At 31.7% G+C, this 25,864-nt stretch overlaps 2 protein-coding genes across 18 annotated transcripts in view; both read right to left on the bottom strand.

Annotated features, from left to right (window-relative positions):
- Positions 1–1,804, bottom strand: part of LOC117178239 (tolloid-like protein 1) — a 30,900-nt gene extending 29,096 nt beyond the window's left edge. For all 3 annotated transcript variants that reach the window (XR_004467812.1, XM_033369567.1, XM_033369568.1), the window contains exon 1: positions 1,455–1,804. The gene's annotated coding sequence lies outside the window, so the exon portion shown is untranslated. The remainder of the gene's footprint in view (positions 1–1,454) is intronic.
- A 6,678-nt stretch (positions 1,805–8,482) lies between these two features.
- LOC117177836 (heterogeneous nuclear ribonucleoprotein R) overlaps positions 8,483–25,864 on the bottom strand; it is a 113,334-nt gene continuing 95,952 nt past the window's right edge. For 6 of the 15 annotated variants that reach the window (XM_033368815.1, XM_033368808.1, XM_033368807.1 and 3 more), the window contains 6 exons: positions 24,576–24,725; positions 24,320–24,465; positions 22,253–22,368; positions 19,084–19,232; positions 16,420–16,585; positions 8,483–11,853 (listed from right to left, as the gene is read on the bottom strand). In XM_033368815.1, coding sequence (XP_033224706.1) covers positions 11,648–11,853; positions 16,420–16,585; positions 19,084–19,232; positions 22,253–22,368; positions 24,320–24,465; positions 24,576–24,725 — 933 coding nt within the window. In that variant the 3' untranslated portion in view covers positions 8,483–11,647. Of the gene's footprint in view, positions 11,854–16,419; positions 16,586–17,146; positions 17,797–19,083; positions 19,233–22,252; positions 22,369–24,319; positions 24,466–24,575; positions 24,726–25,864 lie in introns of those variants that run through there. The other 9 variants (XM_033368811.1, XM_033368810.1, XM_033368809.1 and 6 more) reach the window with 8 other exon arrangements.

The following is a 25,864-nucleotide window of genomic DNA, read 5'->3' as shown; positions in this document are numbered from 1 at the left end:
TTTCAATCCAAAAAACGTAAGAAGGTAACAAATATAACATCTGTGTCCATTGACATCCAGCTTTTTTCATAATTTATTTAATTATTATTTCATAACTAAAATACAATGACTTTGCTGGAGGTTAAGTTTGTCACAAAAAATTCAGCAGGCTTCTAACTTTTTGCAAAGAAAAAAATCAGTCAGCTTGTATTTACAAACAAAATTCTCTTATTATTAACCATTTTCAACATTTACTATTATTATTGTCTCTGAAAAAAGACACATTGCTAAAGAAAGGGTTAAAACTTTGAAAATGTGTTTGAAATATAAAATTGAACAAGAAAAGGATAAACAAATGTAATGCTGATTATCATTTCCCTAAAAAGGTCAAAGGCTTTACATTCGCCCTTATTTTTTACCACAATTTTTTTCATGATGAAAAACCGTAATTTACCACGCCCTGAGGATGCATCTGAAAGAAAGCGCGCATAAAATCTAACGTAAAATGTGATGTGACTCTGTTATCGATAAACTATCAGATGTGAAATTCAAATAGACTTTCATAGAGTGGAGCTCGAGGATAAATCGAGTGCGCGCGGTACTAACATTTGCTTCCTCTTTTCCCTTTTTTGTCAGAGAAAAAAATCAAGAAAAAGTCGAGTTACATCCGACAAGGGGAATCACTTCCCTGACTTATTGCCGAGGGAAAACCGAACACGCGTGGTGGTTCGAACAAGATCGAAGGAAATCTTTGCGCGCGTCGCCTACTTTTCGAGATCCGTATGCGATATCGCTTCGCGTTCAGAAGGATGCTATAAATTTGCCACGCCCTTCGCGTGCGGACGTCGCCCGAAGGATTTTACGAAAATAACGCTCCAAGTACCCGAAGTCATCAACCCGACATGATCGACGCAGTCAGCGCAGCCTCTCCCTTATCTCGAATCCAGCCCCAAGCAAAGGACACCCCCAGCTGTCTCGCCTTTAATCCACAACGCAAAATTTTATCCTGAGAAACCTAGAAAATGAAAATTTAGAGCCACAAAATAGGGCGGGGTAATAGGATCTGCTGAACCGCGCCCATGCGCTCGGCAAGAATAGTATGGTCAATAGTCCGCGATTATCTCTCAGACTCATGTCTTGCAAAATCACTATTTTTGTTAAAAAATAATCCTCCTTTAATCTACTTTTGATATTTACGAAACGCCATCTAAACCGGGAGTCAGATGCGCAGAAACTTTGCTCCTGATAATTAAAGAGAAATTAAGATCGACTAAAGGGGATGCAATTTAATGCGAATAAATTTACAATGTTTTGAATCGCAATTTCCGTAAGTTTGTCAGAATTTTTTTCACTAGGGTACAAAATAAAGTTTCAGTATGAAGAGAACCTGTTCGATTTATAGTATTTACAGAGATTTAGTTTATTATGATTTTTAGTATTGAAAGTAATTTGTTTGTGGACAAGAGTGAACTCACCAGGGTCGTCTGCATTTTCGCGAAATGGCGAAGAATTCGAGACGTTGATTTGGCCAAGATTAGAAAATCCTTCGGTGGCTCGGTTAGTCAAAATTTTCGCAGATCAACCTGAGGGTTGCATTGTAGGACTCGTGGGGTCTTTGCGACGTTCTCTGACAACAAGAGAGGAATCAACCCGAACTATTTAGTCGACATCAGTTTTCAATTCACACTGCACCATTTTTTCGATTTTACCTCGTCGAGTGAGAAAAGGGGGATATTTGACAAAACGAGTGAATCTCGTCACGCCGAAGACTGCTATAATGCGGCGGCACCATCACTGTTTCCAAATACACTCGAGTCAGTCGGTCAGGTCCAACCGTGCCGTCTACCCCAACACGCCCCAACTGACGATAGAGGTCGCGAGAGATGAAGGGGATGAGAGATGAGGGTGGCGAGTGGGGTAAGAACGAGGGTGGAAAAGGGGAATGGGATAGCAGCAGATGGCAGAAACCGGCGCATTGCCGGAATCTCTGCGGATTTGGCTGCTATTCTCTGTTTTCGATTTAGGAGAAGAATACAAAAATAAACAATTTCTTTCATTCCGTTAGGGTCTGGGAGGAACTTTAACTGCTCTCTCACAAGTATTTAGTAAAGCGAGTCATTTATCATATTTAGGGTTTTTTGCCACTTCTCAGATAGGTTGTAACATTGAGTGACTGAAAATAGGGTTCAGTATTGCCTCTACTCTCAGATAAGGTAAAGAGGACTGGAGCACTTGAGATTACAAACACGTGGCGTGGCACAAGAGAAAAAAAATAATAAAGTGACATCAAGTAATGATACAATAAAAATGCCAGTAATTCATTAACCTAATGGATTTTTTGTTTGAAATTTCTGACTATTTTTACTAATGAGCGTTTAATAGAAAAAAAGAATTTATATCAGTTTTTTTTTAATAATGACTTAGTATTTTAATAAATTTACTCCCACTATTTTCAACTTAAAGCCAATATTATCAAAGATTGTTGTTGTCTCTTTTGATGAGATTTAAGCAAAATCGCTTCAAAAATAATAACGAAATCATTAAGTTATTATTAAATATGAAAGTAATGAAGATAATTTAATCATTTGAGCTGAGCCAAAACAAAATTGTGATACATAAATGTAAAAGAAAATTAAATCACGTAAGGGCATGTACTAAATACACATTAAAAATAAGTTGAACCAAACCTTACTCCATCTGCCAAAAAATGTAGTCAAAACAACCAAAAAATTGGCATGAGTCAACCAAGTATTTTTTGTTCATTTTTCCAATCAAAATTTCGGAAAGTAGCTCAAAAAATATAAGGGCACATCTGCCTGACCCAGTTGAGTTTTTATTTTTCCTAAATAAACAGTCCAATTTTATTATTTTGGAATATGGAATGTAACTGAGAACACAGCTTTGCAGCTCTACGAAAATATATAATTAATAAACTTGCAATAATTGAATGAAATAATTACTTAAATTGGTCAGGAAACGTGCTCTTACATAATTTGAACAATTTCTCAAAATTTCAGCACAACATATCTATTTTTCAAATTATATAACCGCCGAATATAATGATTGGTCACGCAACATACTGGCCCATTCCCTAATGCCTTTTATCTGGTTTTTATATACGAAAATTTAAATAATTTTCCTGTGGTCCTATCAATGATAATGAATTTCGTAAAAATTGCTTTTTGTAATAAACAAAAATAAACTCTTCTCAATTTCCAAAACTGCGTTCTTAAGCACTTTGAATCGAAGAAACATCTATATTTTGTTATCATAAAATTTTTTTTTGCAAACTTTTAAAAACTTGTAACTTGCATGAATTTTTTTTAATTCTAATTTATTTTATTTTCTACCGCCATAATCTGTATCAGTGGAGAATTCGGCATCATTATTTTTGGTCCATAGGAGAATTTAATTAAATTTAAAAAAATTTTAATTTTAATTAAACAATTTCAAATTTTATAAGAAAACGTCTTTTGCAATGCAGTCATAATTCAGTTTTTTGTTTTACTTTGTGTGATCCGTTTATAGTTTTCTTGAGGGAATAGAGATTGCAGAGGGATAGAGCTGAAAATTGCGGTTGTAATGATAAAATAAATTGGATTTAATCAATAAATGCTTGACTTTTGTAACCGAAGATTTCTTTAGCGTATACTATACACAAGGAAATTTTTGTGTAGTAAAATCTAGTGGATTATTATTAATTTATCATTTTCGGCAGAAAATTAAATCAGAAGGGTAGATTTAGAATTACAGTAGAAAATGATATTTATTGTCAGACGAGATATTCATTTCACTCCTATGTGTATATGATTCACTAAAATGTATTTTAAAACAATACAAATTAAGACCTTTTTTCTTTAAACTATGTGGACATAGAGTAATTCTGAAGACTTTTTTAATGTAGAATATTTCTAATTAAAATTGCATAAACTGGAATTCGCCTTTGAAAATATTTCTCGAAATATTTGTTTACAAAAATGAAAATACCAGAGAAATATGTTGCTTTTTCAGTAAAATTATTATTCAAATTTCATGACTGTTTTCATTCGTGGTATATGCTTAAGATTTACTTGATGAAATAAAGATTCCTAAAATACGCTACGACTGAAAATTAAAATTTTAATTGTAGAAGAAATTGAATGCAATGGATAAATGTCACGTTCCTCTTAGAATTTAGAAAAATTATTTTTATCATGTTTAAAAATGCCAGGATATTTTCAGGCTCTTTTATAAATAGAATAAAACAATTACGAATTTATTATCGTTTAGAGTTATTAAAAGTGCCTCTTCAGGGTGGACACTATTTTTAAAATTTTCATCTCCCGGCTTTCTCCTGGTTCTCCCGATAAATATTCGTGATTTCTCCCGTTTTATAAAAAAAATTAATTCTATTTGCCTAACCCACAGTTTCTTCATGTATATTATCGATTGCGGATGTCGATAAATATCAGCAAACATTTTTGCAAGAAGTTTATTGGCTTCAAATTATATAATAAGAACGATAAGGAAATTTGTGTGTCTAATAGAAGAAAGTACAGAGTTCCTATCTCCGAATTTCTATTTACTAACATGAAAATTTGCAAATTTAAAAATCCATTATTAAACCAAGCTTTTAATATGTTTTGAATATTTTTGAAAAAATAATTAATGAATAATAATTTCAAATTGCAAGCGCCTGAAATTTAAAATATATATACGAACGATTTTTTAAAATTTAATTTGAAAAAGGAGTTGAATTGTCTCATTTTCAAGTTGAAGCGCTAAAAATTACGAAATTTTAATTTTATTTGAATAATCACGGAACTAGCATGATTTTGCATTAAAATTTTGAAAACAGGACAATTTAAAAACGTTAGAAATTAAATATTTTAAGACTCGAATTTGGGGAATTCGGTCGTTTAAAATTCAGAGGATTTGTAATTGTATTCTTCATATTTAAAAGCGTTCAAAGTTAATTAATTAAATGATTTTAACGTTTAAACTTGAATTATTTTATATTCAAAGTGATTCACATTTGACAATTTAATATTAAAAACTAAATTGAATCTTTTTAAGTGAAAGCTTCTAAAATTCTAGAATCCCAAATTGTTTTCACATAATAAAATTGTAAGTTAATATCAAAGCTGATTAAACAAATTTTTCTAAAATGAAAAAATTAATTGAATTACTTTATAATATTATCAAAATAAATAGTAATTTTAAACATAAAAAATGAAAAAAAAATTGACTTCGAAATTTTGAATCTTAAACGAATGCGAACTACATTTAAAAATGAAAAAAAATTAGTCGCCAAAAATTGTGATATTAAAACTTTTTTATACCCATACCCTTTAGAATTTCAATTATTTAAAGTAAATTTAAAACGCTTTAAATTTAAAAATTTTAAATTGCTAATAATATTTCCAAAAATTCAACCAATTCAATTGCAAAATTAAAACCTATAGAAGGGAAAACATTAAAAATGTAGGGCTCATCATCAAAATTCAGAACTCTGAGATTGTATACACTTAAAATTAACAAAAATATCCATTTACTGGTGTTTCAATTTCAGACAGTTTAATTTTCATCTTTTTTATTTTAAACTCAATTTTTAACTCTTTGATTTCAAATCATTAAAAATTAAAGTTAAGATAAAGAATACAAAACAATTTTGCTTTGATGTGATTTCATTTTTTTAAATGGTACAGTTTTAAGCTTTTCAGGAAGAAATTGCTTTATATTTACAGCTAAAATTACTAAATTCAAAACTGATTATCAAGGCTTCAATATGAAATTATGAAATCTTTAATAGCGAAATGGTCCTTAAATTTGGAATATTTGCATTTTAAACTATAATATTGTGAAATTTAAAACCTGCAAAAATTAAACTAAAATTTAATTTAGGAAAAAACTTTAGTTTCAAGGACTGAAATATTAAACTATTTTAGACTTGCACATTCAAAACTGAAATTTCAAATTAAAAATATAAAAATTTTAAATCCGATAAATATATTATTAATAAGTATCATATCATGTAATATCAAGTGACATTTAAAACGATTGAATAGATGTTTTTACTAAAAGATGTGATTCTGTCCAATCAAAAGTCACTGTCATTTTTATCATTCCAGACTGCAGAATTTTAAATACTGCCAGAAATATTGTGAATCTTTGAAGTTTAATTACAGGGGGGAGATTCAAAAGTGCATAAGAACCATTTATTAAATTTTCTGAGCTGGAGGAAAAACGTTTACATTTTGACATTTTTCAATATTTTATTATTTTGTGAACTATTATTAGTATAAATATAAAACGTCTCAAAATTTTATCACTTCCGAAAAAAATTACGAAAGATAGTCTTTTCAAATTTGACCACGTATAAATTGAGGGGATCTGTGAATTCAAAACTGTACAAGAACCAATAATGATCACGTTGCATCGGGCGCTCGACATGGAACTTTAAAACGCATGTACTAAAATGCATAGAAATTTAAGGGAAAAAACTAGTTTTCGATTTATTCACAATTTTTAATGGATATTTTATTATTTACAGCATGATGCATCATAGAAAAAAATATTTAATAAATTTAATGTCCGATTGACTATACCCGGCAAGAAGAGAAGAATAGAGAAAAATTAATATTTTCAGATTTAAACGAGTGAGAATTTTTTTTAATGTTCTAATTTTCCATCCAGAGAAGTGCCCAGCGGAACAATAGGTTTATCTCCTAAACTAATTCTTTTGTATTTCCTTAACGATTGACACTTGTGTCCTATTCCATGCTGGCGAATATATTTTCCACTTTTTTAATTCTTCTTAATTCAATCAGTAGACACTCATCTCATGGTTATTTTTTCTTCCATACTTACATGCTGTATTTTCGACTCGTTTAATTCCCCCTAATATGTTCACAAAATATGTGCACATGCATAATTTCTATTCAGTTTTGTGGAATATAAGTTTGGAAATTTCAATCTTTTGTCTGCGATAAAGGTGGAGTAATGTTATACTATTTCATATTGATTAAACAAATTATAAATTTAATAATATAATAAATAATAAATTCATTTAATAATGTTGTGTAAGGTAAACAAAATTAATTTATCTTCAGAGTTATAAAAATATTCTTTGCAATACTACAAATTATTTCTATTAGTATAATTACTTTATATGTATAACTGAACGATTAAAATCACTAGGTTTTTCGTCTTCAAAGTGACATTATTTTCTGTCTTCCTACTCTTTCTTTTGCATTCCTTCATTTTTCAATTCTTTTCAATACGCTTCCATTACATTTTTCTAAGTCGATTAAAAAGATTTTGGCGACTAGAGTAATAATTTTGGTATCAAAATGTTCAGAAAAGAATACACTATTCAGAGGTACAAGACACTTTTATTATTTTCGAGTTTAAAAGGTTTAACGCAAGTATAAAGTTTCAAGGCGATCCTTACCTTAACAATTAACATTTGTTACTGAGGCGAATGTTTTTATATCGAGTAGTATACCAAATTCGTAGTGGCGCTAGCTTTTGATAACATTTTAGCACACTTTTGTTTATTATATCAAACGGACACACTATAGAACCTCGGAAGTTACTGTTAAAACATAAGACATCTATAAGGTCCCATTGGTTCCTATACATTTTTGAATTTCCAATATGTCTCGACTTACCAAAACGCGATTTTAAAAAAAATTCTCAAGCGAAAACTATTTCGAATTTTTCACTGCTTTTACGACCAAAATAACCGCTTACGATTGTAGATAAAAAAATGGATTTCGAAAAAATAGCCCATATACACTTGAATTTCCACACTTCAATTAGTCTAAATACTTTGAAAATTATATCATTTCTAGCTAGAAACTTTCTAGAATTACAAAGCGCGAATTATGAAATACGGGAAATCTCAAAATCCCTGACTGTTCCTCGACTTCCAGGTCTTTGCTGACTTACCACCACTCCGATCATTTTCATTGTAAGACAACTATTATTAAATAGGAATGTTATTGGAATAAAGACACAGCACAATTAAGAAAGGTAATTCACATACAACTGTTTATTGAGACATGTAGAATACATCTGGTCATACACAAAAATCTTTGACAGTTTAAATTAAGCTCCCAGCCAGAAAAAGGAACCATATTTGTATGTAACATCGTTTTTCCTTCGAATTAAATCATTATGTTTAACTACTTCACACTAAAATTAGGGGCAACTTTTTAAATTGCGGGAAATTAAAAAAGCAAAGCAATCGGTAGCTGAATAGTAATAATTAAAAGGAATTTTAAAACATAGTAATCGGGTAAAATTTGGATATACATATGTATGTACGTGTTGTGTGTGTTTGCGTGCAATAATAATAAGAATCATAATAATTACTATATAATTAATAATCATAATAATCGTAGTCGTAATAAAAATTTCTTTTACAATGGAGCTGATAGATGGAGCGAAATCTTAATCGAAAGATACGTTTGCCTACATTTTTTTTCTCTTCGTAACTCATTCATCCTCCCTCTTTTTTTTAGCTTTTCGTCGATATCGCGTGGCCGTAACTTCGTTTCGTTTCTCCCTATCTCACTGCTAAATAACATCACGTCACAAAAAATGCATATTCGCAGGAATATAATATATAATATATTTATAATATATAATTAAAAAAACACGTTTTTGAGCCGTTATCAACGTGAATCATGCCGGCCCAAAAAATCACACAACATCCGCATGACACGGGTCAACCAAATATAAGAAGAGCCTAGTTCTTTTCCCGAGGATGTGTGCCGCGAATAAAGCGGGGCATTGACCGGGTAAAAGGGCGCGTAGGCTATGGCGTCGCCAGCCACAGTGGTGCATTATCCTAAATGCGACCTAAAACCCCCCCAGGCGTCCCAACTGCCACCAGTCGTCGTACAAAAAAGGTTTACAAAGGAGGAAAAGGTGCGCGATAGTCGGGGCGCCCTTTTTAAAGCGGGGCCAGGGCCAATATCGTAACGCTAGTACCTAGATCAGTCTAAAGTCTCGTCACCGTGAACTGCCTTCGCCTTTTGCCAGACATGCTCTTCCTTGCCCCCGCAAGCCGTACTCTTATATTATCTGCGCAATGTGTTTATATATTGTGTCGTGTGTGTGTGTGTGTGTGGGTGTGTCCATTTGCTTTCCCTTATTAACCGATATATCTACCGGTGTCTTAAAAACTTTTTTTACATTTTTTTTCTTTATAATTTGCTTCTACGTGGATAATTTTATGAATCCTCGCCGTTTACAATAATTATTACCATTTTTTCGACAAAGACCAGAATTTTAATATGAAATATTATCATGTCACAAAAACCCACTCAGTATGATTAGCGATATTCATCCTTATCGTATTGTTAATATTAATATTATATCCTCGATATTATGCTTTTATAAATAGAGTAGGTACGTAGAATAGAAGGTAGGTAAGAGACAAGGTGGTGTCTAACGTAAGAGAATTTCGAGTAGAGGCTTTTCTCTGTGACAAGTCGTGGTGATCACGAGTGGGCCTAGTCGATACAATTAAAAAGGAATCGGGCTGGGGGTTTGGGGGTAGGAGTTTGGAACTGAACATTATTACTAGATGAAGATTATTTTTTTCGCAGCCAATACGGCGGCGATTCAAAGAAAAAAATTAGAATTAAGTAAAACATGAATAAAGATTAACAAAATGCTCATAAATAAGAGGATTTGCGAGCAATTTATCTTCGTCTAAACTGATTCTTTTTGCTTTCCCATTATTTCGCGGTGTCATTTTCGTTCGTGTCGTACCTCTGTCATATTACGCGTGAAAATCTTTTATGTTTCAGATTCACGATTCGTTTTCGCCTTTTTTCATTTATCGCTCTCACTTTCTCTCTCTATCTCGCACAATAATTGTCGAGGTTGAGATGTTTGGTGGCTCAATTATTGAGGGCTTTAGATTTCCTTGAAACGTGGTTGACAATCGCTCGAGAAAATCAATCAGACATTGTATGGTCTTCACGAGCGACAGTGGCTAAGTTCCTAGGAAATTTAATACGTTCAACAATTGATGCATTACTCGAGCCGGATAGTTTTTTCTATAAACGGATGATATATGAGACTTTTGATTGATGCCAAGTACATAAATGAAAGGTCGCATACTCCTTCGTTCATCAGGTTTTTGCTTTTTTCTTCGGGGGTGCGTGTTTTACATCGAGTGGTGTGTCATTTTTTGTCTTTTTTTTTATTTATTTTCTTTCTTTTAAATAATCTCCAGAACAGGGGGTTGTCTGGGCTCCAGGGACAGGGACCAACTACAGCCCGCACTTACAACTCTTACTAATTAACTAACAGGCTAACAATAACAATAAGTCAACACTCAAAAGTGTGTGCTGTATGTGTTGATGCATTTGTATTCAATTGCGTACGTTTAGCGTTCTATTTCAATCTGTAACTATCATTATCAATCCGGTCGCCAGTCATCGATTTTCATCATCTATTGCATGAATGTGTGTTTGTGTGAGGGTTCTTGTGTGTTTGACTTTTCGAATAAAAAAATTTTCAAGGATAATCGTGAAAAAAATTTTCGCGCATTCTTTGCCAACTCTTAACACTCTCGCGTTTTTTCCTAGCCTTTACAAGGCGGACCTTCCAACTTCTTTTCCGTTCTTTTCGTTTAAAAAAAAAAACGCGCTCCTATCAATTAAATATATTATAATTTAGAGACGAGTGTTCTCGTCACTTTTGGATACTGTCGTTTGGAAATTTACTGTACAAGTGGGTTTTTTCTCATTCATGAGCAATATTTCCTTCCGACCCGATCGGTCCTTCGTCTAGCTGTTATGAACCGCGGGAGACACCGTCGCGTCACACACAGTTGCGATTGGCAACTTCTTTACTCGTCGATTTTTATTTTTTTTTATCGCAAAACTTGCCTGACTCTTAATAATAATAGTTTCACTGACTGTACACATTATAGACCAACAATAGAAGGTCTAATCGCGCTGAGCGCGCTTCACGCACACATACACACACAGACACTCCACTTGGCTCTTTCTTTCATACTCTTTCATGCAAAAATTCTGTTCTCTCGCTCTCTCTCTCTCTCCTTTCTTTCTCGTACATTTGTTCGTCCTCGACGATTCTAATCATTTTCTTACATTACATTACTCTCCTCTCTCCCCTCTCTCTCTCTCTCTCTCTCTGTGTCACTCTTCCTCGCATATCAAAATTCGTCAACTGCTCCTTAATAATCCTCAAACATTCAAGAGTCCTCTTAATTAATACGAGCCATCACAATCTCAATGTCAGCATCGCCGATCTTCTTTCGTTTGGCAGTGAACAATGTGACAATGCAGTTAGTGGTACTTAGAGTAGTATCGTAGTATCGTAATAGTAGTACGGGGTGGGTGGTCACTCCGATGTAAAATAATACAGTCCCAGTGGCACATCACTGTACATAATCACAACAACAGCCGGCGATGGTGGCGGCGCAGAGCGCGGTGCTGCATTTTCTTTAAAACATTTACAATTCTCATGTTTTTAGCAGAGCAATAATAATTACGAATAAACTTTTAGAAAGTTCTTCTGGTTTCTCGCACACACACGCTCACTCGCCTTCCCTTTATTTATTTAGCTTTCTTGTCCCCTTCCCCCAAATCACGTTGGTTCGTTCACGAATCACGCTCGTTCATTTGCAAGCTGGCAGAAGTTAGCTCCACGATTGAAAGCTGTCTTGGTACCATTTCGGATCGTCACCAGACCCAGCGCCACCACTACCGCCACCGTTTACACTCGCCAATCCATAAGTGTTGCCTAATGGTTGTTGGGCAAGGGGCTGGTTTCCCCAGCTGCTCTGGAAGCGACGTTTAGATTCCCCCTGGTTCTGGTGACCCCCGTCAAATTTTCGTTTACCTGCTGTAGAAAGATGGTAATCGTCAAAAAACGAGGGTAATAGTCCTTCTTAGAAAGAAATTTATCAGGATGGCCACTCAACAGGGAAATGACCGGAAGTTTTCTGAGACTGGAAAAAAATCGGAAACTGACAGTCAACTTATTTTCTATCAAGGATTTTTTTAAAATTTATTATTGTAAATTGTATTGTATTCGGAACGTTCATAATTTTTTAATGTTTACTTTTTTTCTATCAATGAGTTCATTTTTAGTTCACTAAATAGAGTTACAAATTAAATAATATTAGGTCAGAACTTGATAAATTAGCTAACGTCCAAATCTAGTACTGCAAATTCAACCATTGTTATTTAAATAGAATATGTCGTAATTTAAATCCTTGCAAATTCAATCATTTGAAAGTCGAATATTGAAAATTAAACAATATGAAATTAAAATTCTTAATAGATGGGATATTAAATTTTCAAAGGCTTCAATATGGAACACTTTTCAGTTTGAAGTCTTTTTAATATTAAAGCATTAGAGAAACCCCTTAAAATACAAGAAGTTGCAAAAGTATTTTTATTTTACAACGATAAAACTAAAACAATTGCAGATAACATTTTTCAACCGTACGAGAGCTTGAAAGTGAATAATTTTAAATTAAAAATTTACCGTGCAATGTCCAATTAAAATCCTTCACAATTATATAAATAATTTTATATAACAAACAGTGTATGAAATTTAATAATTTTTTATTGAATCATTCAAAACTAGTAAATTTTATTTTAAATTAGAACAATTTATAGATTACAAAATTCCAACTTTTCAATGCTTGAACAATATTTTGAATTTATTAAATTTAAAATTGAATATACTAAGTCCCAGTTAAAAATGTAAATTGTTAAATATTATTCAATTTCTAATTACAATACTTGAAAGTTATTCATTTTCTAATTCTATGAAAGCTTGCTCATTTTCAATGATTTTTTTGTTCGAAGAACTCGAAGTAAAAATTACTTCATTTTTACCTAATGTTTTCATTATTTCATACTATAAAAGTAGAAAATTTTAAACTGAATTTGTCACTGAAAAGGGTTTTCTGCTAAAAATTAAAAACAATCGCGGATTCAAAAAATTCCCGGTTTCTCGTTAAGAGTGGCCACCCCATATTAAAACTATTCTACTTGCTTTGAATTTTAAAGCTAAGCTTTACATCTGATGTTACAACCTTTCAACTGCACAATATTGCCAATTAATTTTCCTATTTGTTTGAAAAGCTGCATTATGTACCAAAATATTTTTTGAATTTCGATCAAATGAACTCAGTAAACCCCAAAGATAATTTTTAACAAAAAGTGGATTAAACGGCTGCAAATAGTTGACAACTACATTAACAATTAGAACCCCATTTACGTAAAATATCTCGGACTCTGAAGTTAGTCAAATTTGAGTACAGATAGGAATAGAAATAGCGCGAAACGACTTTTTAATTACTACTTTAGTATTATAAAAGTCTTGACTATGTTTTTTTTGCAATTTTCTTGAATCGCCTGATAATGAAATAAAATTACTAAAAAGTCGCTTTCAACAATTTAGAAGTTGCAACGTCAGGATTAGTTATAAAAACTTAAGCTGAATCCGCAATGAGTTAAGCGTTAAGTGTCCTAAATGCGTTAGTTAACTTGAAGCTTTTTAAAAAGGTTTCAAAAATAGAGGGAACGAATACATTTATGACTGTTCACATCAACTCATTCTAGAATCAGCATTATTTTATTATCTAAATAATCTACTAATCGCATGTTATTAGTATTGCTTGGAAACGTCACAAATACCTTGGAGGGAAAGGAGGGATAATCAATTACTGTAATGCAATCCTATAGAATTCCATAAAATAACGAATGCATAGAAATGCACTAGCCACTTGGTCACAGCAAAAGCTCTCTTCTCCGTATTTAAATTCACAATTGGAATTTTTCTCAATACAAATCTATTTTCTTCTAAGAAAAAATGTCAGAATTTATCTAAACTCTTTATATAGGTATATTTTTTAACCTTATGATTCATTCATTTTTGTATCAGGGTTGCTACAGAATTTCGATTTTTAAATTTCTTAATTCCGGGATTTTCAGTCAAAGTATTTCGAATTTTTAGATTCAAATACTTAAAATGAATGAGGAATGCAAAACTAGTGAATGTTTAAACAACCTTATCAAATGGTTGAACACGCAATAACTAAAATTAAAGTTTGCTTTTGGATATTTTTTTTAAGACCCTTATTTTTAATTTAAATTTTATTTATATTTAAAATTTTAATTTTATAAATTTAAAAATGTCGACGCACAAAAACTTCAAATTTCATGTTAAAATAAAAAATTTAATCACTGCATTCCGCTAAACAAATACGAAAATTAAACATTTTTTAGGTACCAAGCGGTCCTCCCTTTTAAAATACAAATGTGCATACAGAAGGAAACACTGTTTATGTTAATTATTTTTGCGTAAAGTGAAGTTTTCGAATAGTAACCTCTACTAACCTGAATATTCGAAAATTTTATTCTATGAAAAAATTATTTAAGTATACAGTTGTTTTCTCATTATAAGCCAAGTTTTAACGATTTTTATGTAGAATTTGAACGGCTTGAATTTTAAATTCTATTATAAATATTGGTTTTTTATTAAAAGAAACCCTTTTTTTAACATTTAGAATTTTGATTTTGTATAATGGAACCTCCATAGCAAAAAATGGAAAACATAGTCGACACGAAACTTAAAAGAATTGCATAAATAATTTCAAATTCGTTTATTGTGGTTGTTTTTACTGCTATTTCTTACGACTGAAATAATTTTTTGTTATTGAAAATAGTACAGAAGAGAACATTGTAAACCGTGTTCTCATACAGTATGAAATTAAAAACAAAAATATTTGGTTCAATTAGAAAGTAGTAAAAAAGTTACGGATATTTACGTTTCTTTACCACGTTTAGAGGCATCCGGAGGTTCACATCCGTGCGAAAAGTTCAATGATTAGGGTAAGTTGGTAGAATTTAAGTAATGTAATCTGCATTTACTTTTCATTTTGATAAATTTATTTAAATTTTAGAAACTTAGAAGATTCAGAATATATGTAGTTTGTACACTAGCCTTAGCTGTACATTTTCAAGTCAACCAATTTAAAAAAAAAATTAAAACACGATATGACTTATAGGTTCCCTTATTTAATTTTTGTATTTTGTTTATTTTTTTGTTGTTTTTATTTTTTCAATAGCTTGAAAATTTTTATACATATAGACATATCTCCTTTTACATTACCATCATTGTACATAATTTAATCCAAATTTCGACACTAATTTTTAAGGAAAATAATTTTATCTTACTTCACATTTTTTCCTCAGGAACTAAACATACGGTGTGACGGTTATGAAATACAATAAGTAAACTAAAAAATGTTATTTATTATAGAAATATGGAAAAAAAGTAAGAATCAATTATTATTTTCCTTAATAATCAGTTCGAAAATTTTCAATAAATTATTTACAATTATCGTCATATGAAAGGAGATAATTTTATATGTATATACATTTAATACGTGCACTTTCAAAATATTGAGAATATAAAAATAAATCAATATAAGTCATTCAAATAGAAGACCTCTCAATCATCTCCGATTTTCAATTTTTTGTTTAATTTTTGTTTGCTAAAAATGTACAAAACAGATAGGTGCGCGTGTTTAAATTCGATTTTTTTTAAATCACCCTAATACACTCTTATAGAAATCTTGCATCACCAAGACCTACTATTCATAAAATAAAAATATTTAATAGCTTTCCACGTTTCTCTAACTCAGAATATTTTTCTGAATATCAAAATGTATCAGGAAACAAATTGCAAGGTACTATCATAATATAAAATTCCAATGAGTCAAGAAAATTCAATTCAGCGAATACCTACATTTTAAATTTGTGACATCGACAAATTGCCCCGACTTTTCAGCTTGTCCCAGATTCTGTAGCAACCCTTACTATTAAAATCGCAATAGAACAAGTTACTCAAGAAACGATGACAGCTCAATGAAAATAAACAGTGTATTTAATAAAGTATTTAACAACTAGATACAAAACAAAATGCCGGAAGGATGTAAAGAATCGTAGAACCAAGTAATTACAGTGCACTGCTATACATATATCGTCAACGGTTGTCCTTATCAAACTGCTTTTACAAATATTCGCATTCACTCGGTATTCGTTATAAGTAACGCGTAGAGGAACATGAAACAATTTAAGCAAGCTCGCTCAGCAAGATGTAGTATATATACGTATTACAAGCTCGGCTCTCGTTACTATCAAAACGAAAGATGCGAGTCAAAATCGTGCAAGCGATGTGAATGTGAGCTTGTAACATATATACATTCCATACAAGCTTTCTCCAAAAGGCAGGTGCGACTAGCCATGTATAATAGTGGCAAGAAATAGTTAAAGTGCGATTATGTAGACTAAGTTAGACGAGTATCGTATTAATAAATAAATAAATAAATAATTAATTAAGTAAATGAATAAATAAGATAAAAAGATGATTCGTTGTGGAGATACAGACCATCCTCACCTGGTAAACTTCCCTTGGCGCGGACCCCCCCACGAACGGCTGGCCGCTGGGCCCCACGGGCCCCTGAGGTTACGGGGTTGTGTCCCCGCCTGGCTGGTAAACGGGCTTGGGGGCCACCGACCCGGCCACGCGCCACCACTCCACGCCCACGACCAGCCTGACCAAACAACACACACCCAATCGTTACCCCATGTGCTTTTTAATGCAATTAATACGATTATTAAATCGATTTCTAAATGCAATTTACTCTTGCAATCTGCTTTGTTCAACTTTTTTTTTTTTTTAATTTATTATTTCTCCCCTTTTTCCCAACTATCAGAGTAGACTCTCACAAATCGCCGGGAAGACATTTCTGCGTCAGACGCAGCCCCATTCTTACATGGAGAGGATACAGCTAACCAATGACGTGCCGAGTTTAATTTAAAGTGCCGCAGACGTACATTGTGATAGTCTACTCTGATAACAACAATATAGTAATAATAGATTGCATAGCTAAATGCAATGGTAACCCTGTGACGTGATTAATATATGTAAAGATAAGAGGGGTAACGTGAGGTCGATCAGGTTGACCGATCGTCCCATTTTGGAAAGAGTGAAACGAAGACTGCGAAAGATGGTCAAGATAGATGTAGAGAGAGGGGGAGAGAGAATGAGAGAGAGAATAAGAGTAAAGAAGAAAGAAGAGGTGAGGGTTTGCCTAGAGCCAAAGGTTACTAACCAAGTCTTTACATACAGCAGCAGAATTAGCAGTTTATCCAATGAAGGAAAGTGAAAAGCGAACTGTATTGGTTGGCGAAGAATCTTTAAGCGACACAACCTAATGCACTGGCAGCTAAAACAAAAGTCAATCGCGGGATATTATAAGCGTAAGCATTGTTGGAAAAAAGTAGCAGAAATTTCGTTTAAGCGGTTGTAAGTAAGCATAAGCGGATAGTATTGTACGCCGAAGCAAAAAGCGAGAGCTGTGAGACGTGTCACTGGCGCTGTACCAGTTTCGTCGTATGTTATTGTTTAGATATAATGTATCTTTCATCTCATTCCCTTTCTATCCATGGAATGTCACACCTACACGCAAGTATACAAGCGATTACAACACGTTACGATATTATATATGCATGATCTTGATAACTTCCGAGATGTAACTGGTATAATCCTTTTAATTCCGATACGGTTGTACAATTTGTGTACAATTGTACGAAAAACTTTTCCTCTCGCATTATCAAATTTGAACCGCTTTTAGATCTTGAACAATCGACACTAAATTGATTGGTCCCGGAGTTGGAGTTGATCCACCATATATGGGCCCTACTCTTCTTGGTTCATTTAAGACGTTATTAAAATGCACGGAAGCTTTACTTGTTTTCCATCCTGTAAGAAACTGTTAGTTAAAATCGTGGCAATAAATCTCGGATCATAGGAAAATCAGAAAGAATAGTATTGAGATAGAGAGTAATGTAATCAAGTAATGATCAGGTTGAACGATCTCTTGGGCGAATTGAAAGAGGAATTCAAGTTTATCGCTTGATTTAACAACGCGATCAGCATTGAGATTAGAGTCGCGTGATTTGATTGATAGTATAGTAAGAGAGTGAACTTTTGGTGAAGTTAAGATATGAGAAATAGGGTCACTAGAGATACTTTCTGTGACGTTATGTACATCGTGTACATATGTACAAGACTGCCAAGAGAAAAAGTTGATCGCACTCAATGAATAAACATGTTGGCAGAGTACTTTATGATGTTCACAGGGTGCCCAATGCTCTCCAATATTTTGGATAACCCTGCAACTTGACATAGAAAAGTGTATCATATCCGAGCCACGAGACACAACGTCGCTCTATAATGAAAAAAAGCAAAAAAAGTTATCGTGCAATGTAGTATAAAACGAGAATACGAGTAATTCCTCTAGACTGGATTCTGCATACAACTGGGATTCTCCTGAAGCTGGTAGTAGGGTTGGTGGATAGCGTTAGGGAATCCTGTAACATTTTAAACTCACCTTCTCCACTTTTCAGGAGAAAGTTCGAAGATTGCCTGCACTTTCCTTTCTTTTACTTTTAGATTAGATTTTGTTTTTCATTTTCTCTTTCACTGATTGCTTTTCCCGGCTTAAATTTTGGCTGAAATTTAGAATGGGTCTACTATGGCTCAGATATGATCTACAGGCAATTTGAAAGTGGCAATGTGTTCGGGTTAGGAGAAGTTAGTAACTGTCAAAATATTGGAAACAGTTGATATGCTCTCGCCAAAGGGACTTGTACAAAAAAAAAAGGAAAAAAAAGAACGCATATCTAGAGGGACTTATGTAGAAATAATATCTCTGACCCTGCAGTGACATTGAAGAAATTTTCTTTCTGTGATGTGTGGATGCAGTGCATAATTATTAAAGCAAGTGGGCGTAAGATCGAAACCTTGCCTCCCTGCGTTGATTAGCGATTAATCCAAGCTGGCACAAAACAATTATAGCCAAAGTTAATTTACACGCACAGGCGGTTTAGTGTTTAGGGCAGGATTTGTGGAGGCAGTAAGTAACGTGGATGAACAATGTAAGGGTAGTCCGCGAACACTGTGCCACAATCAAACTACTGCTAATATCAAATGTAATATGTTTCAAGAACGAAAACGACTTTAAAACCATTAAAAAAGGCGACCCACCGGTTGAGGCTGCCTGCCTCTCCCTCTGGCAGGTGGCGGAGGCGGCGCGTATTCGAAATAGTAATCTTCGTATCGATAATAGTCATCGTAATATGGATCACTGTAGCCACCTCGATAATCCCCATAACCGTAATAGTCGTAATCATAATCTATAAAAACACACATTACAAATAGACCCAAATTTAGCCACAATATCTCAAACTGGAAACTTACAGCAATAATAATATTCTATAAAAATTAAGGCATGCCGGGAAAAGATACAAAATTTTGAAGTAACGCCAATAATAACAAAATCTTTAAAAACCAAATGAAAAATCATTGCAAGACAACGCGAGATTTCCTTTGGAAATAAAAATACTAGAAGGTCAAAGTATCAAGAAAACTTAATGACAAATCATATTACTTAATCGAACAAAAATTCGCAGATTACCCTACCACCATCACGTTTAGTGAAAATGCATTCTGTATCGATCGTGGAACATCAAATCATTCTAATTAATCCTACAACGCAAAAATATACTTTTTTTTGACAAATAAATCCTGTCTTACCCAATCTTCAGGGTTGCTACAAGAATCCAGTTTCAAAATTCCCCGATTAACCAGGTTTACCGATCAATTGTTCTTAAACTTACTTCTCAACTCTTGTAATATTACCAATCAGTAAAAATCTGTTAGGCGGTTTTGAAATATTAATAATGATATTAGTAAATGTTAAACTGCAAAACGATTAATAAGCGTGAAAGAAAAAGTGAAAGTACATAAAACATGAGTATCGAGAAAAGTTTTCTTTTCCCAGAAGAAGATATAATTGCTTTTAAGTACACATTAGTCAAGAAAATGTTGCTTTCAGGTTAAAAACACTGCTCTTATAATATCCTGTTTTTTAAATCAGTTTTATTTACAGATTCTTTACATCTTAACGTTTTTTATGTTTACCATATCGATATATTAAATTTACTTTAAGTTACATTTAAACTATTGAACCTTAAAAGCTTGAAATGCATTGAAGAGTCTAGAGCTTTTATAAAAACAAAAGTAAACATTTAATGCCCTTGAAATTTCTAATTCCCAAAATAAAAAGAGTTATTTTAAAATTCTACGATTATCAAAATGGGTTTAAAAGCTTTAACTGTTAAATTTTCATATTTTCCACAACTTGAAAGACTTTAAATACAAAAGTTTAAAATTTTGAATTCATCCAGCCTTTTTGCTGTTTAAAATTTAAAACGATCACCATTTATTCCCGGGTGCTACTTTCAATGAAAAAAAAAAAAAACGTTTTCAATAATATCAAATAATGATACCGTAAATTAATCTTCTATTGTATTCAATTTGCAATATTTGTAATTACAATACTCTACACCAATTTAAGCATAGATCTTATGATATTGTCAGAATAAAAAAGGTTTAGCATATTTTATATTATTTTCTATCTTTTCGAAATCTGCAGCAACCCCGATTTTTAAATAGATGAAAAAACTATTAAACACCACGATAGTAACAATATTGAACTTTCTCATTAAAAACAAATTCCTCAAAATGAAGAACCGGCGACAAAAGAAAGAAAGATTTCTTATCCACGATCCCAAACAGGTAACATTTTTGAAGGAAATGCTGAGAATTTCAACTAAAGAAGGAAAACTACCAACATTACTTTAAAGTGACGCATTTAACATTCAACGTCGCGGCTTACCTATTTCCTTGAGAGCTGTAAACAGATTTTTTATTTGATAATACATACCGAGTATTGACAAATTAAATACGCTCACATGAACAAAATTAAAACAAAGATACAACTCTCCCTGATAATGTGCACAAGTATAAAACTGCCACTCAAAAAAAAAAAACCGCTCGGGCACCAAAACATAAACACAAACAAAAAAACAAACAATACACATGCAACGGGTTCGTGACAAAAAGAAAACGGATAAAATAGGAAGTGGTAGTGGTAAGGTAACAAGGTGCGCCTGACGATTGCTCGCAGTGTTATTTGGATGATTTACCGGCCTTCGTTATTAGTTGCATAATTCAGACAACTATTTTTATTCTATCAAGACAAGCTTTTTAAATAGATTTTTCAAAATTAACGATAATTTTAACAAAGAAATTACATTTTTGAAAATTCACTTGATACTTTAATCAAGTAATAATGAAAAGAAATAATCTGTAACTATGAAGTAGATTAGAATCGGCTCATTTAAATTAATAAAATATGAGCACTCTCTCACTACAACCTTTGTTTATTAAATTCTAGGTAAGATGTCTTGAAAAAAGATATGTTAAATGATTATTAGATAAAAAATGGATAACATAAACTGAATTTACAAATAGAAGCTTGCAAAAAGAAAAGAAAACCAGAAATGATGGAATGTTGGAATGGAAATGTCAAAGGATGTTTGATCTCACTCTTATTTTTAAAAAAATCACTGATTTTTTCGCTCTTTTCAAAGTTCTCATCATGCGCGTAAGCAAGGTATGTAGTGAGATAGTGAAATAATTCCCATAAGCATGCGGGACGTCTGTGTTATGTCAATTTTCACCTAAAAGTTTCATATAAATAATCTAATTGCAGTTCGTCTGAAATCACAGAAATAATTGAGAAAAAACCGTTTCATCGAGTATTTTTCTAAGCCTATGAATTTTTTTGCATTGTGAATCTCTGAAAAACAATTTCAGTCTACTTTACAGATGAATTTTGGTTTACTTCTGATTTTTAAATATAAATATAAATAATTTCTATATTGTGTATACTCTTTTAATATTCTAATTTTTCCCAAATATAATCTTTCAATGATCAAGTCTTTTAATTTAGGATTTGTTAAATAAAAAGGTAAAATCTTGGGTTTTGTAAAATTAAGACATCAATAATCAAAATAATCTGGACGTAAAAAGCACAATTAGTCAAAATTAAAAGAAAACGTTCATGTAACTCTCTGACTCTGAAAAACTTCTATTCGACTTCTTGAATTATTATTTAATAATAAAATATGTAATGGATTAAGTGATTGCACAAATTTCTAACGTCAAATTAAATTCAAGCATAGGCTTTACTGAATGGTATGTATAATTTAAAAACTTAGAATCAGAGAGTTATATACTTGAAAACAAATTCAGGTTAGCTTTTTGCACGTCGTTTTTCGAATTTTAATATTGATTTAGAAAAACTTACCGTAGTCGCCACGTCCCATTGGTCCTCGCATACCCGCACCAGTACCACGAGGTCCTTGTCCGGGTCCCCGTGGTACCATTGGGCCACCCATCATACTCGGATGCGACGGAGAACTTCTAAAAAATTCAAAGTTGAATTAAAATCAAAAACTTCAACTCGAAATATATTGCCTGTTCAACAAAGTAGTAGAATTTTCAACTAAAAAGGCGATTTTTCAACAAAAAAGTTCAGTTTCCAAGCTGAAAATCGAATATTTGAGAAAAGTTCGTCTTTTAAAACCAGAAAAGAATGATTTTCAAAAAAAAATTCAGAATTCAAGCTCAAAATCTAATGTATTAGAAAACATTTAATTTTCAAACCCAAAAGGACAAATTTTCAACAAAAAATTTTATTTTCAACTGAACAGTTGTATTTGCAAACCAATAGTTGAACTTTCAAGCGAAAAGGCAAATTTTCTACAAAACAGTTGAATTTTCGACTAAAGAAGATGACTCTTTAACAACAATATTAAATTGTCAATCAAAAGAGATGAAATCTGATCCAGAAATATAATATTAGACTTTTTAAATAAAAATTATTAACTTCCAAACAAAGGAGATTAATTTTCAATGAAGATATGAATTTTCAAACGATAAGGATGAATTGCCTATCCAAAAAGGCAAATATTCAACGAAACAGTTGAATATTCAACCAAAAAATATCACTTTGCAACAAAATAATTACATTGGTAACCAAATAATTACATTTTTAACAAGAAATATGACATTTCTACCAAAAAAGACGATTTGCCAATAAAAAGATTCAACTTTCAATCCAGTAGTTAAATTTGTAACGAAAAAGTGGAATTTTTAATAAAATAGTTGAATTTTCAACAAATTAATAAAATTTTCAACCAACAGTGATGATTTTTAAACCAAAAACGTAATAGTAGACTTATCAATTAAAAATTAATCTTAACAAAACAATTGAATTTTCGACCAAAAATATAAGAGGAATTCTCTAAAAAGTGTAGAAAATTGAGAATTCAAGCTCAAAACCGAATGTATTAGAAAACATTTAATTTTAAAACCCAAACAGTCAAATTTGACCAAAAAAAGTTCATTTTCGTCAAAAGACGATGTTTCTACAAAACAGTTGAATTTACAATAAAAAGGGGAAAAATTAAAAATTTAAGCTCAAAACTGAATGTATTGGAATACATTTAAATTTGAAACCCAAAGAAACAAGTTTTTAACTAAATAGTTATATTTCCAGACAAATAGTTGAATTTTCACCCTAAAAAGATGAATGTTCAACAAATAAGTCGAATTTCTGACCAAAGAGATGACTTTCCAATAAAATAATAAATCTTCAACCAAAAAAGATGAAATTTTATCTAAAAATATAATAAAAGACTTATCAAATAAAAAGAATTAACTTTCAGCCAAAAAATATTATTAATTTTTCATCAAGGGATGAATTTTCAAACCATAAGAAAGATGAAAATTCTACCAAAAAGACACGAATTTTCAACAAAATAGTTGAATTTTCAACACGAAAATATGAATAGTCAATTTAAAAAAAGTTGATTTTTAACCAGGTGGTTGAATTTTCAACTAAAAATGATCAATATTCAATAAAAAGTTTATTTTCGACCAAAAGAAGTGAATTCTATTCCAAAAATATAACAGTAGATTTTTCAAATAAAAATAACTGTAAAAAGTGGAAAAAATTGAACTTTCGACCGAAAAAGACTTCAACAAAATAATCAAATTTTTAACTAAGAATATGAAATTGCTAATAAAAAATGACAAATTTTCAAGAAAAAGATTCAACTTTTAACCCATCAGTTAAGTTTTTAATAAAAAAGTCGAATTTTTAACAAAATAGTTTAATTTTCAACAAATTATTTAAATGTTCAACCGAGTGATGATTTCTCAACCAAAATCTTAATAGTAGACTTTTCAATTCAGGGTAAATTTCAACAGAGCAGTTGAATTTTTGACAAAAAAAGAGGAATTCTCTAAAAAAGAGAAAAATATGAGAAAGAGTGTGAAGTCTGGAATACTATAAAAAAAAATTTCTTACCCGCCGCGACCTTGCAGCATTTGAAGCATCCTACGTTCCCTAGCTCGTAGAACCTCTTCTTTCTTCTTCTTGTCGGATGGCGGTTTTGCAAGCGAAACTTCTATATGGGACCCACCCATCTCCTTTCCATTCAAATCACGCATAGCCTGATGAAATTAATTGAATTAATATACATTATAAAGCAACAACACGTTTAAATAGAATATTTTACATTAAAATTTTAAAAAACTGGGCAATTTGTCAACAAATTTCTTACCTGAATGGCATGGTCCCTATCTTCAAAGTGTATAAAAGCATAATCTTTAATTTTCTTCACCCTCTCAATTTTGCCATGTTGTTCGAAACACTCCTTCAGCTTCTCTTCCGTGCAGTCTTGAGTTAAATTTCTAACATAAAGTACTCGGACCTGCAGACAAATAAATCACAATCGTTAATTTGAAGAATTTGGATTATCAGAGTATCGATGTAATTCATGTAGTGAATTTCCAACCAAGAATATTAATTTTTAGGAAAAAAATATTAATTTTCAACAAAATAACTCATTTTTTCACCGAATAGAGGAATTTTCAATTGAAGTTATGAATCTTCAACCAAAAAAATTAACTTTCAACAAATAAGTTCAATTCTCGATTAAGTAATCAAGTTTTTATTCCAAAACGATGAATATCGAAAAAATATCACGGTAAAGTAGTTAAATTTTCAGTTAAAACAAAAATTAATTTCAAACAAAAAAAAAAGGAGTTTTGAAGAAAATGTTTAAATAAAGTAAAACATAGCTACATTTACAAATCCGAAAAAAAAGTTTTGACGAATGTGTCTGCCTGTGTGTCTGTCTGTGTGCCTGTCTGTGTGTCTGTAAACGCGATAACTTTTGAAAAAATTAATCTATTAGATTGGCCTTTGGTACACTCATTTAGTGTCCTAAACTAAAGGTCAAGTTCGTTAGCCAGTCATTTTGAATACAAATTTAAAAAGTGGACACATTTTGAATATCTTTGAGACCACTTTTTCAAAAATTCTCTGTACGGTTCTTCATAGTATTCAAAAAATCGAACAATTTATCCCCATGACTTTTTTCATGATCTCAAAAATTACCAGAGCATTTACAAAATTCCAAAAAACACGAAAATGAACATTTTAGGCCAAATAATGCACGATATGAAAAAAATCAAGAGAAGAAAAATGTTGCTTTTTGAATGCACTACAAGATTCTCATATCAATATTTTGAATTTTTTTGAAAAATAAAAATTTCATATTTTGACAGCATACAAAATTATGGAAAATCCAAAAATTACATTTTTCGACCAAACTATGCAAAATACGGTAAAAGACGAAGAGATAAAACATGATTAACAGTAAAAAACAAAAAAATCTGCCCGCTTCGTGGGCACATTTTAATCACAACTTTTGTCATTTAATTTCTTTTTCGCCTAGTGTGTGGGGTTTCAAAAAACTTAATAATTATTTTATTATTTTTTTCATGTTAATACATTCTCATAAGAGAAGGTATTAGATTTGTGTAAAATTTGACCCCTCCCCCTCCC

This window comes from Belonocnema kinseyi, chromosome 8, assembly GCF_010883055.1.
Source record: "Belonocnema kinseyi isolate 2016_QV_RU_SX_M_011 chromosome 8, B_treatae_v1, whole genome shotgun sequence".
In the NCBI taxonomy this organism is placed as follows: domain Eukaryota; kingdom Metazoa; phylum Arthropoda; class Insecta; order Hymenoptera; family Cynipidae; genus Belonocnema; species Belonocnema kinseyi.
This window is presented reverse-complemented; position numbering and strand designations above follow the sequence as displayed.